The 13,971-nt window shown below is 37.2% G+C and overlaps 1 protein-coding gene across 1 annotated transcript in view; it reads left to right on the top strand.

Annotated features, from left to right (window-relative positions):
- Positions 1–8,560, top strand: part of LOC120565603 (sterile alpha motif domain-containing protein 9-like) — a gene marked incomplete in the record, with an annotated part of 44,345 nt that extends 35,785 nt beyond the window's left edge. The window contains 3 exon segments of the mRNA XM_039811508.1: positions 6,523–6,798; positions 8,313–8,461; positions 8,548–8,560. Of these exon segments, the coding sequence (XP_039667442.1) occupies positions 6,523–6,798; positions 8,313–8,461; positions 8,548–8,560 (438 nt within the window).
- Between the last annotated feature and the right edge of the window lie 5,411 nt (positions 8,561–13,971).

Here is a 13,971-nt window from a genome sequence, read left to right as displayed (position 1 = left end):
TCTGAATGATAGTTCTGCTTGTTGTGCCAAACTGGGCCGGGCCCAATAACCTCTGAATAGTTCTACTTGTTGTTAAGCTGAATTGGGTCCAATAACCTCTGAATAGTTCTACGTGTTTGTTACGCTGGACAGGTCCAATAACCTCTGAATAGTTCTACTCTGGTTGTTGGCTAGACGGGTCCAATAACCTCTGAATAGTTCTGCTGAAGATTTGTTAAACTGGGCCGGGTCCCAATAACCTCTGAATAGTTCTACTGGTTGTTAAACTGGGCGGGTCCAATAACCTCTGAATAATAGTTCTACTGGTTGTTAAACTGGACAGGTCCAATAACCTCTGAATAGTTCTACTGGTTGTTAAACTGGATCGGGGTCCAATAACCTCTGAATAGTTCTACTGGTTGTTAAACTGGGCGGGGTCCAATAACCACTGAATAGTTATACTTGTTGTTAAATTGCAATGTGAGCAGCAGCCAACAGGGGTGCATTATGTTGGCAGGATAATTTAAAAGGCAACAATGACTACATTGTGCGTCTGCCTATTTCTGATACGGTGGAGGGAGAAGTTTTTGCCGTGGTGGCACGCCACTACAAAATCAACATAAATTTTGATGAAACACTATTATATTTTCAGAAACTTATTTTTGCCTGGCTATAACTATTGGTTTGCTTTCTTACATTACAGTAACTTAAACATTAATGATTTCATTCTTTTGTTTACACAGGAACGAAGCAGAGTGACACAAGTTCTGCTGAAAGTGAGGAGAACACAGAGAACTCAGGGTCACCGTCCAAAACAAAACGTAAAAAAAAGAAAAAACGCTGTCTTTGTTTCGTAAATGTCAAAATACATTTACCATCATGCTTTGACTAGTTATCCTAATACTGCAGTGGCAGCCAAACAGAATGATACTCATTGATTGATTTTAAATGTACACACTTTCCCAGTACAATCCATCTCATAGTTGAGATATTTCGGCCTGGACCAAAATGTTGGACCAACAAACAGACAGACACGCAGCTGCTGGCATGGCCAAAGTTCTTTCACAAAGCAATGCAATAACAACTGGCATCTGACTGTGTTGACTAATCAAATACATGCCAAGGTATATTCCTGGAAGATTACTTTATAACCTGTATCTAATGTTTAACTTGTGATTGTCCACGGGAAAATAAAATTATTTCTGCAGTTATAACTTTCCAGAGTTGTAAAAGTCTGTCATTATGCTGTTTTAGTTTCTGATCAATATTAAAAGTGGAAACCTCAAAAGCCAGAAAATCTGACCCCAATAATCTCTCTAAATTCTAATCTCCAACGTATTGGTTTAGTGTGACCCAAAGAGACCAGAAACCTCCGAAGAATCACTGAGAGCGTTTAAATAAGGTTAACACTTCTTTTAGTAACAGCATTTTTAAATATGAAAATAAAACATGCTGGCCAAAACTATGCAGGCCATTACTGTGACTCCTCGTTGTCCACCAAGGTTATGAGCAATAGTTTACGAGTCCAATCCTTTTATTCTCTCTCTGGGTTCAGTCCTCCTGTGTGTCCTCAGGATGTGGGGGGTTTGCTGTCTCAATGCCCCCAGTCAGGCCAGATGTCTCCTGTCTTGTGCCTCCTTTTCCCTTCTTCGTGAACTTTTGACCAGGCATAAGTACACACATTCCTATGGCTCTTATCCTGTCATTAAATGTTCACTCCTAGAAGACATTTCCTTTCCCACAGAATACACACATGGTAAACTTTAAACAAACTATATAACATATCTGGGTAAAATTCATCTCTTCATTATGCATCACGGATGTTTTTCTCAAACTGGACTCCATAGATCAATTTTCATCCTCACCTGTAGCAAATCCCCAACACAGCCACTAGTGTTATTTTCTAACAGGTAGTATTTATAAGGTGGTTCAAACTCTATTTCATACAGGATCAGTTGTTTTATAGCAACAGAAACAAATTAATAATCAATGACTTAATGGTAAGTTCAGTTCTATTGAAACACTATATATACATATATCCAATGCCTTGACTGCTGCATTAACCAGACGGTCTTCTCCACTGGCGACATTGTGGTTTTATTGCAAAACATTACTCTATTCGTGTTCAGCCACATTGTTGTTTGCAGACACCAAAAACTAAGTCTGTCCCATTGATGTCCACAGGGTGGCTGTCTTGTACCATTCAGTGGTTTGGTGAACCAAAGAGCAATAGAAAGATTAGATTTTGCCTTTATCCTGTTTGTTTAGTGTTCTCTGACCTGAAAATGCTAGTATAATTTAAATCGAACAATCACAAATAGATGCTCTTAGGATAGAAGGGAGTGCAAACAGAACACAGCAAATTTTATTTAGTTGTGGCACAAAGCTAAAACCAAAGTTGCGAAGTTACTGTTTAGGATAGATATACCCTGCCCTTTCCTCTAACTCTTTCACTGTCATTAAGTAATTTCAGTTTTTTTTTTTTTTTTTATAATTCTTTATTGTGTATTTCTTAAATGTGTTTGCCTTATATAAATGTATTGGCAAAAAGGATAGCATTTAAAAGATGGGTGTGATATACGTAAATATTTTAAGTTTTAAAATTGATTCCCCATAAAACAATTAATTCAAGTGGAGGTCCCAAATTGTCCCACTATATCATATACACAGGACAACATTTTGGAGAAATGTGTATACAACAATGCATATGACATCTTAATGGTTTGATACAGCCATATGAAATGGCTTTAAAGCTAAAATGGTTAGTCACTCATTTATTGTATATTGTTCAAAACCCCTCTGCAATCTTTAGTAAATGTTGTGGTATTGAGTTTCTGTGAAAATGTGATTTTGATAATTAAATGAATGAATGTTGTTGAAGCATTTAAACATTACCTGACTGTTCTAAGCAATACTCTCTCACACTTATTAGGTTTGTTTATTTTAGATTTGATCAGTATGTGTGGTGTTCTCAGTTGTATTGTAATGAAGTAATGTTATACAACTGCCTGTTTGAATCTTTGTATTCAATAAAGTTACAGAAAAAAGAGGGTGGCGACATGTTTCTATTACATTATGCTTGTCATGGAAGTGGGTGGCAGCACAGGAGTAGCTGACGTTTCAGGGATAGGTGTTGACGATCACTCAGGTAAAGACAGTACATGTATAACTTTCGTGCGTGGTGCAGTATTTAAGAGCAAAGAAGTTTTAGTAAATAGATGACTGGTCATCCCACCTCTCTAGGAGAGATGACCAGCGGCCAAAATCCAGTCTGATGAGACGTACAGGGACATCAAAAGGTTAGAAAATTCACTGGCTGCTCATTCTTTGTATGCTTTGAAATGAGCTTTTGTGTATGTAAAAACTGAACAATGACTTTCATTAAATCTCACATTGTGAATTTGAACTATGTCAGCTGCTGTGGTAAGCATTTGTATAAAATCTCAGTACTGCTCTTGGTTATTATTTATGTGTCAGAAGCTTCTGGCAGGAAATGGCTCAATGTATCAGTCGGTGAAGTAAAGGTAGAGGTAGAGTAAAACAGTATTCTGACACTATTCAGATGTAGACATAACTGTACATTACCACATAAATGTAAGTGTAGTATCTGAACCACACATTATCTATCAGAACGGGTGGTGGCTGACAAGCACAGACGGCAGGAAATAGAAAAGCATGCAATTAAGCATTTAAAAACAAAATTTTAAATCTTTTTTTAAAATTCTGTAGACACATTGATGAGAAAAATTACCTAAAACTGTTTAAGTAATCCCCTTGCTTACACTTTTATAATACACTTTCTTGTTTTGTTTCTTTTTTCTTTTTTAAGATTTCATCAGGATTTGTAGCAGTCATGTTCTCAGTTGTAATGTAATAAACTCATGTTATAAAGATGCCTGTTTTAATCTTTGTATTAAATAAAGTTCAGAAAAAAATGAGGGTGCAGGCATGTTCTCACTTGTCACGAAAGTGGTGCGATAGGGATGGGCCAAACTTTCAGGGATAGGTGTGTTGGCGATCACTAAAGTAAAGACAGCACAGGACTCAGGAGGTATAACTCTCAGAGCGTAGTGCAGTATTCATCTCAGCAAAAGTTTCAGTAAATAGATGAATGGTCAGTTAAATTTCTGTTCAGAATAGCATCACACCTCTCATCTTTCAGGAGAGATGACCAGCAGCTAAAATCCAGTCTGATGAAACGTACAGGAACATCAAAAGGTGAGAAATTCACTGGCTGCTCATTCCCTGTATGCTTTGAAATAAGCTTTTGTGTACAGTACAGGCCAAAAGTTTGGACACACCTTCTCATTCAATGTGTTTCCTTTTTATTTTCATGACTATTTACATTGTAGATTCTCACTGAAGGCATCAAAACTATGAATGAACACATATGGAATTATGTACTTAACAAAAAAGTGTGAAATAACTGAAAACATGTCTTATATTTTAGATTCTTCAAAGTAGCCACCCTTTGTTTTTTTGATAACTCTGCAAACCCTTGGTGTTCTCTCAATGAGCTTCATGAGGTAGTCACCTGAAATGGTTTTACCTTCACAGGTGTGCTTTGTCAGGGTTCATTAGTGGAATTATTTCCCTTATTAATAAAAAAGCAAAGGGTGGCTACTTTGAGAAATCTAAAATATAAGACATGTTTTCCAGTTATTTTTTTTACAGACATAATTCCATATGTGTTCATTCATAGTTTTGATGCCTTCAGTGAGAATCTACAATGTAAATAGTCATGAAAATAAAAAGGAAACGCATTTGAATGAGAAGGTGTGTCCAAACTTTTGGCCTGTACTGTATATAAAAACTTACATACACAACCACAGTCTGATCTGCTGGCCACTGAGCGTTTTTTGTGGGGGTATAAGGGCTCTTGCTCAAGGGCACCTCAGAATAAAACACCCTAAAAAAAAAGTTATTATGAAGTAAAATACAAAATAAAATACATACATTATTATAAAGTTATATAACTTATAAAGCATGATCTTCAGGTACCAGTAGAATTATGAATTACTTATTATTATGCATGCATCATTACGTGGGAGATCATTTTTACCTGTGAGAACACATCTTTACTTCTTTTTTAAACTCAAATGCATAGTGCAAGAGCTTCTTGTTCATTTTCTCCTGTAAAGACAATGCTTTAATTACATTTTTTTAAGGACTATGTACTTACTGTCCTTTCATTATTTTAATCTTTTACTTAACTGTTTAATTTTCAGTTGATCCAAAATGACAACAACAAAGCCACCCTCTCAGCCCATTGAAAAATGGACCGAGAAAGATGTCCAGTTGTGGCTGATGACAGAGGTCAAAGTTCAAGAGACTTGTGCAGTCAAATTCTGTGAAGAGGAAGTGTCTGGAGACATTTTAGTTGAGCTTGAAAAGACAGATATATTGGGATTAGGTATAAAGCATGGTCCTGCTGTAAAAATCACATCTTATCTAGAAAGTCTGAAAAAAGGATCACAACATGAGTCACAGATCCCAGCATATGTGGAAAACTGGACAAAGCAGCAGGTTTTTAAGGTCAGTTTTTTTAGAAGTTTTTTTTTTTCCCCCGTTTCTACATATATATAAAAAAAAAAAAAACCGCTCCATGAAGAAGATGTGTCTGGAGATTGTCTTGTTTGCTTCAACAACCAGGATTTTCTGGACTTAGAAGTCAAAGGCGGTCCTGCTGTAAAGATCCTGAAAAAACTTGGTCAGTTGAAAAACAATTCAGAACCGACACTGAAACCCATCCCTCACACCAGCACAGATCAAACAGAAGCTGCAAAACCCACGCAACCTGAACTGAGTCTGGCTGAGGCCAGAGCAACTAAACAACCAGAATCACAAAAGAAAATTGAATCAAAAACAGACGAACTGGTGGAAAAAGACTTTGAAAAGTCTCAGGTCCCATTCAAGAAAGCTTCAGAGAAGGAGGAAATGCATCAGCCAAAGCCAAAGGACTATGGGGCCAGGAGAAAAGAAACCACCAGGGTAAAGTTTTCTATTATCTTTTCTATTAACTTTATCTTATTAAAGTAAAAAGAGACTTATCACCACAATGTACTTAAATCTACTTAACATCTGTTCAAGGTGGATATTTAAATTCTAATATGATGCTGGATAGCTTAATGAATAATAATTCATCATATTTTAATTGTAGAATCTGTATCAACAACATTCTTTGTCAGGTAAATGTACTACTACAATGTTATGAAGTAGAAGTACAAAGTATGTCAGTAGTACACAGTTAAGGTGCATATTTAGTGCTTTGAGGGCCTTCTATTATTGTTAATAATCGTTATCGTTATTATCGTTATTTTGGGGCACAATGGTTTTGGAGAAAGCTGCAAGCAGAAATACCACAGACCAAGCAGTCAGCCCATTCCAAACAGGCACATTTTGAACTGGAATTAGTTTGAAATAACCTCACCTTGCATTTTTAAAACACATAAAGGTATAAACCCTAAAGGATTTTATAAGATGTAGACAGCAATTACTGTGTATACTTTACACTAAACAATTTACATCTGTTTCCTCCTGCAGACCACAGTTCTACCAGACGTACCCAAGATCACTGTGGAGATCCAGAAAACCCTTGACAACCTTTTAAAAGACGACCTAAAAAGATTTCATTTCCATGAATACACTAAATCCACAAATAATATGATTCCAAAAGGTAAACTGGAGGGCAAGGACACCATGGACACTGCTAAATTAATGACTGAACACTATGGAGAGAAGGAGGCTTTACGAATCACAATAGACATTCTACGAAATATCGATCAGCGTGAACTTGCTCTTCAGCTGGAAAAAGGATGGGTAAGACAACCAATGTAAAAATATATTCAAATTCAAGTTGCATAAGCATGGCCTAAACATTACTTTTTGCAGTTAGTATTTTTCTAATAATCTGCATTATTTTGTTTTCTGTAGTAAGTTTGCTGACACATGCTGACTCACATTTTATTAAATGTTTGAAATTACTGTCAACAAATCCCAAAACCAGTGAATGAATTGATCTTAGAAACAATAATTACCTAATTAATCAAAGCCTATATCTTCTACCTATGTTTATTACCATGGACACTAGTTTATTTTGAATCAATCCCACACACACCTTCCTGCTGCCCAAATACTCACAAAAGCATAAAATGTGGATTAATCTACTGCTAAAAATAGTCCCCAGCAAATGCACAATTTTATCCTGGTTTTTGATCAAAACTACAGCGACCAGCTGTTTTAGGATATTACTAAAACAAAAACAAAAAACTATTATATATTTGTAAGGGTGTTTTTTTTCTTTAGTAGGAACCAATAGGGTTGAAATTGAGTACAGGGTGGGAAAGTCAGAAGTAATGAGAGACAGACTAACATATTGGTTTTCCTTTTCATAGGGTTTGCTGACAATACCAACATTTAGAACAACACCAGCCTTAACCTAAAATGTGTTTTCTTTTACTCAATAATGCATTTATTGTACTATTCATACAGGTCAACTGGAGCAGTGGTGTCTCTCAAAAGAAGTGATAAAGAAAGAAGCAAACCAGGGAGACAAACTAAAGAATTTGTTAACTTGTGGTGGGAACTCACTGGACAATTATGGCAGATTTGTTGTTGTTGTGAACAAAAGCAGTCCAGAACAATTGCAGTATCTCCAGTTTTTGAATAAGCTGAAACTGTTCTGTGTGTTAGACTTTGACCCCAGCTCTGTTGCTCCAGGTGGACTGTGTCATTCCTACAGAGAGTCAAGGGTGGCCAATAAGCACACCCCATCACAATATCAAGGACAGACTGACTTAGTGATTAAGAGCCTTAACCTCTACAAACAGACCAGCTGGGTCTTCTCCAATGGCAGAAATGACCTTGACAGTGACTCAGACAAGGAGTTAGATTATAACAACTGGCTGAAGAAATCTTGCAGAGATGTAGAAAACTTGGTTTCATTCGTTTGCAATCCTGAGGTTTTTCTCGCTGGAAGATGCCTCATCATATTCCTCCTACTTTCACCTGTGGACACTGAGGAAGACCCAATCTTTGAGATCTACAAGGCCTTTATAAAGCAGACTGAAGAGGAAAACATCATTACTATTAGTGCATCTCGGAGCATGTATGTAAAATGGAAGGAGATGATACAAGCAAAGTGTGGATCCGACATCGACCCACGATCTATATATGAGCTGACCCTCAGCGAGGTCAATGGAACAGTAATGGCACTGGGACCATTCAATCAGTCATCTGGAAGGCTGCTCCCCTCTTCTGACTCCAGTTCTGTTGTTCTAAAGCAGAAGGATGAAGACTTATTGACAGCTCTAGATATTTTATGTCTAAATCAGTGTGAAAACATTTATGATGAAAACAGTCCAGAGTTTAATGACTTCAGAATCAGAGTTGAGGAAGAATTCTACAGAGGAGGCAAAGTCAAATGGTGGAACTTCTACTTCTGTGACAAAGACAAAGACAAGCCATTTGTCAAGCGGGACAAGTATGAAAATGTGAAGAAGATGATTACGTCTCAGTTGAGAGCTTCAAAAGACATGTGCATTCTGTTCAATCTGTTTCACCACCCAGGCTGTGGTGGTAGCACCTTAGCAATGCATTTGATGTGGGATCTTCGTGAGGAGTCCAGATGTGCCGTGTTGAAAGACAATACACATCCAAAAGCAGACGTTGCCATCCAAGTTGTTAAACTGATGAATCTTGAAAGCGATAGACCTTCTCCTGTTTTGCTGTTAGTTGATGACTCAAAGGAAACAGAGAATCATTATGAACTAGTAAGCAGCATCCGTCAAGCTGTAGAAGATAACTGTAACATAAATGTGGATGACGAAAAAAATTGCAAAGTCATCATCCTCAACTGCGTTCGTTCCAATAGCCCAAAGGAGCAATACAAACGACACAATCCAAGTCAATTCATTACTGCTTCATTGACTAAAGAAGAACAAAATCATTTTGAGAAAAAACTCAAAGAGCTGAAAGAAACTCATGAAAAACCTGAAAACTTTTACAGCTTCATGATCATGAAGAGCAATTTTGACAAAAAGTACATTGATGATCTTGCCCGTAACACACTGGAAAACTTTGATTTCAGTTCAAAGGAAGGCCGACTGTTTGCCTTTCTAGCGTTACTGAACACTTATGTGGCAGAATCTGAAATCTCTCTCTCACTCTCTGAAGATTTTTTGGGCATGAAAGTGATTCACTGGAAAGAGGATAGTGTAATGGACAGAATGAAGCGATATTCAAACACTCTCATCATAGACAAAGTTGAAGAATGGGGAGGATACAAAGGGATCCGAATCCTTCATCACTCCATAGCATCTGCATGCCTGGAAGAGTTGGAGAGAAGCTGCTTTTTAAAAGTAAGTGATATCACTATGGAGATTCTTCACTGTGATCTGTTCTTCAATGTTGGAGTTGCCAAACACAGAGACTCAATTCAAAAAATGTTGATTGAAAGGCAGCGAAAGAAAGATGGAGTAGAGAGAGAACTATTTTCTCCTCTCATAGATAAAATCCACAACCAGGAAGGGAGACAAACTGTCCAAAAAATCTTTTTGAAAGCATCATCCAGGTTTGAAAAAAGTGCATCTATTCCTCAGGCACTGGCGAGATATTTGTATATCAAAGAAAGTGAATTCCCAGAGGCTGGAAAATGGGCCGAATTTGCCAAGAAAATTAAAGAAAATACATGCACATTGGACACAATTGGGCAGATTCACAAAAGCAATTTAACATCCAACAACAACAGAGAAAAGCAAGAGACATCACGCAATCCAGAAGACTTAAACACAAACATTAAAATAGCGGATAATGCTATCAGAGCGTTTAAAAGGGCTCAAGAGCTGGCAAATACAGAGGATGAACCTGAGGAGGAAGTTGCTGATGATGCATCAGATGACTACCAAAGAAAGTCATTAGTCTATGGCTATGTGGGTGTGCTGGAAATAGCTTTTCTGGTATTTGACATATTGAGCAGATTGCCATTCTTTGAGGGAAATGATCCGATGAGGAAGAAGTACTTCCAGAGTTTCCTTCAAAAGATAATCCCAATCACCAGCGTGCAAAAAGAAGAGAATAAGATCAACAACAGATACGTGGCGATCATCAAAGAGCATGAACCGTTTCTCCTCAGTTTGAAAACTGAAGTAAAAGAAACATTTGACCTTATTAACCGTTACTTCACGTATACAAAAGGGAACAATTCAGAATATGATTCAAAGAATCGTTGGGCCGTCTGTGGTCTTTTTAAAAAGTATGTAACTCTTTTTTGCACTGCACCAGAGGAAATGAAAAAAGAACGACAAAACAATCCTAATCTCAATTTGGAAATCGACATTCATGAAAAAAGATTGTTTCTTGAAGGTAAACAAGCAGATACATTTGCAGGGATTCTTCAGCATTTGGACAAACCTGCCGAAGAGATTGAGAGGATCACAGAATGCTATGCATTTTTACAAAAACAACAATTTGTCAACAAAAAACAAAAAACGAAGGAAACAATCAATTACATTTTGTCAAACATAGTTCTTTACCTTTTGAAACCAAAATCTAAACATGTCAAAAGTCACAGCCAACTCTCTGATCTACTTTTGAAAACACTGCAAGATGTAGGACTTCGGTATCCTTTCCCAGACCCGTACTACCTGGCTCTGTTGTTATTCTGGCCAAGTCCAACTGAGAAAAACACTGATATTGGGACCTATGTGACTGCAATTCGAAACTCATCCCGCAAACTTCTGGCAAAACATTGTGGAAAAAGAAGCACAATTGCCCACTTCTACTTAGGAAAAGGAGATGGACTTGATAGGTTTGTTTCTAAACGTAAATTGGATTGGACATTTAAAATTCCTCGTGATATCTTGGCACAACTTTGGTGGAACGGCGACATATTTAAGGAACAGCAAATCACTAGCCGCCTTCATCGAGTCACTGGAATCACTGAGGAAGGACAGGTGTTCGCCAATTATGGCACACTGAAAATCCCTGTTCGTCCTGCTCTTATTGGTGGAATACGACATGGTTTCAGTAGAGAAAAGGTTTCTTTCTACCTTGGTTTTGCGATTAATGGACTCCTGGCATATGACATCCAGTATGAAAACTAGGGTAGTTGATCAGACACAAAAGTGCAACACAAGCACTGAGACATGAACTGTACAGCGTGAAAATAGGTGTGGTATCCAGTGACTCACTGTGATGGAATTTCAAACACACCTCATAAAAACATAATCAAACAATAAGTAAGACAGACTGCAGGGTCAAAGTCCAATCCTGTAGGTCTAGCTGTATTTTTGTTATATATACTGTTTGTTTTTATATTCTTTTTATGCCATTTAATCTTTTGTAAACATTTGTCATCCACTTTAAGGATTTTTAGTTTTTTGATTTTGTTTTCAGATGTGGCAAACTTGCCAAACGTTCTCCTATTCATTCATCTGCAAGTGCAACTATAATATATTAGTTAAGTGTATACACAAGCACTGACGCATGAACTGTACAAAGTGAAAAAATAGATGTGGCAGCCACTGTAATGGAATAACACACCTCATAAAAACAAATGACATGTAAGACAGATTGTAGGGTCAAAGACCAATTCTGTAGGTTTGTTTTTATATTCTTTTTATGCCATTTCATCTTTTATAAACATTTGTTATCCAATTTAAGGAATTTTTATTTTTTGATATTGTTGTCGGATGTGGCAAACATGCCAAACTTTCTCCTATTCATTTATCTGCAAGTGCAAATATAATATAGTGATTAAGTGTATACGCAAGCACTGACGCATGAACTGTACAAAGTGAAAAAATAGATGTGGCAGCCACTGTGATGGAAAAACACACCTCATAAAAACAAATGACATGTAAGACAGATTGTAGAGTTGAATGCCAATCATGTAGCCCTAGCTGTTTGTCATTATGGTATTTTGTCTTCACAGGCTTATTTATTTTAATTTTGTTTGCACTTTATATTGTAACTGTATTTTTGAAAGTGCATTGTTTTATTCTGCATGTTTGCATTTTGTTTGACTTTACATTTACATTATTAAACTACATTTACATTATTAAACAAGTTGTCTTATGATTGGTAGGTCTATTTATCTGCCCTGTCAGATGTGGGACTTTAGTTCATATTTTTTTGCATTGTAGATTTAAATTTTGTTTGATTGTTTTCCACACGTTTGTTAACATGGACTTATTTTAATTTTGTTAATACTTAATAATGTGATTGTGTTTTGGAATATGCATTGTTTTCTTTTGTATGTGGCTAACTTTTGGAGCTATACTTCCTTTTTGATGACTTAATCGGTTGAAAACCATTAATCTAGCACTTTTTTATATTTTTTGTTTAACTTGACAATAACATACTTTAACATTTGTTGATTGGTAGGTCTATTAACCCATCTGCCTGGTCAGCGCCAGAACCTTACTTTATATTTTCTTGTTTTATTGTATGCAAATATATTGGTAGGTCTATTAACCCATCTGCCTGGTCAAAGCCAGAATCTTACTTTATATTATGTTGTATTTTATGTAGATTTTAACTTTGGCATAATATTTTGTCCACACAGGTTTTGTTATTTTTAGTTTGTTTGTAATTCATACTGTGATTGTTTTTTGAATGTGCATCGTTTTATTATGTATGTGGCCTATTGTTGGAGCTACACTTTCTTTGTTAAGACTTTAAGAATAAAGTTTGGAAGCTTTATTTTACATTTGTGTGTTCCCACTGTGTTGTGATTGGTAGGTCTATTATCTGTTAATTGTTTGTGTGTGGCCACTCATACTTCATGCCATTAATTGGTGCCCAACTTGGGCCACCCCAGTAATAAAAAAGTCTGGACATGCCACTGAAATGTATGTATTCATAAAGAACATTACTATGCAATAAACATCATGGGTTCTGTCTTAATTGTTGTTATTGTATCGTATCATTGTAACTTTGAGTCTGTAGAAATTTGTATTAAAAAATATGTCCTTAAAGGGGTGATAGAATGATTATATAGGGTATTTTACACTGTTCCTTAAGGTCTCCTAATGGGGCATGTAACATTGGTTGGGCTGAAAATTGCCCGAATGATATTTTATTAGGCCCTTAACTACCCTGTGAATTTGGCTCTATTTGGAACAAGAGCTTTTCTTCCAAATATGGTATGCTCATGAATATTCAGAATGAGCTACGCGCTGATTGGTTTGAGCAAACTACATAGAAACACATGGGAGACACTCATATTTCAGACACTGCAAAGTTATACATTGTTTATCGGGCTATTTCGTTATTAAATTCACTTCTGATACTTTTTTAAGCGAGAAATCAACTATATAAAGCTCAAATATGGGCCGTTTTATGAAAATTTATGGCTAATTGCAAATTTGGTAAGACTGTGTGTCGGAGTTCAGCCGCCCGCCGGTGCTGCCTGCGCCCCGCCCGGTGCTGCCTGCGCCGCCCGGTGCTGCCTCGCCGCCCGCCGGTGCTGCCTCGCCGCCCGCCGGTGCTGCCTCGCCGCCCGGCCTGCCTTCCTTCACAGACCCCGGCCTGCTATGAGTGCTTGGAGCTCCGCCAAGGCAGCCCACAGCAGGGACTACCAACACCGCTGCTCTGACAGAGCTCCAGGGCCTTCAACTCCCCTCTTCCTGCTAGCTAAATGGCCCTATGTGTGAGAGTGAAAGCGCGGTCAGCGAGCTTGTTACACCAGCAATCTCTTACCTCATGTTACACACATGTCACGCCACTTATACAAAATCTAACTAAATGTCTTATAAAGATAACAACCGTGTCCGATTTCAAGTTAATGAATATTTGTGTGTTTCGTTAGCTGTGACTGTCCCTTCAATCCTAGCTACAAATAGCTTCCTTTTCGCCTTAATTCAAGTATATTTACAGTTTGAATTTCGTCACGCCACTTACACAACATCTAACTATATGTCTTATAAACCTAACAACGGTGTCCGATTTCAAGTTAATATTTGTGAAGACTAACTAGGTGTTTCGTTAGCT

Source organism: Perca fluviatilis, chromosome 9 (genome assembly GCF_010015445.1).
Source record: "Perca fluviatilis chromosome 9, GENO_Pfluv_1.0, whole genome shotgun sequence".
Taxonomy (NCBI): Eukaryota; Metazoa; Chordata; class Actinopteri; order Perciformes; family Percidae; genus Perca; species Perca fluviatilis.
Note: the sequence above shows the minus strand (reverse complement) of the source record. Positions and strands in the feature narration are given on the sequence as shown.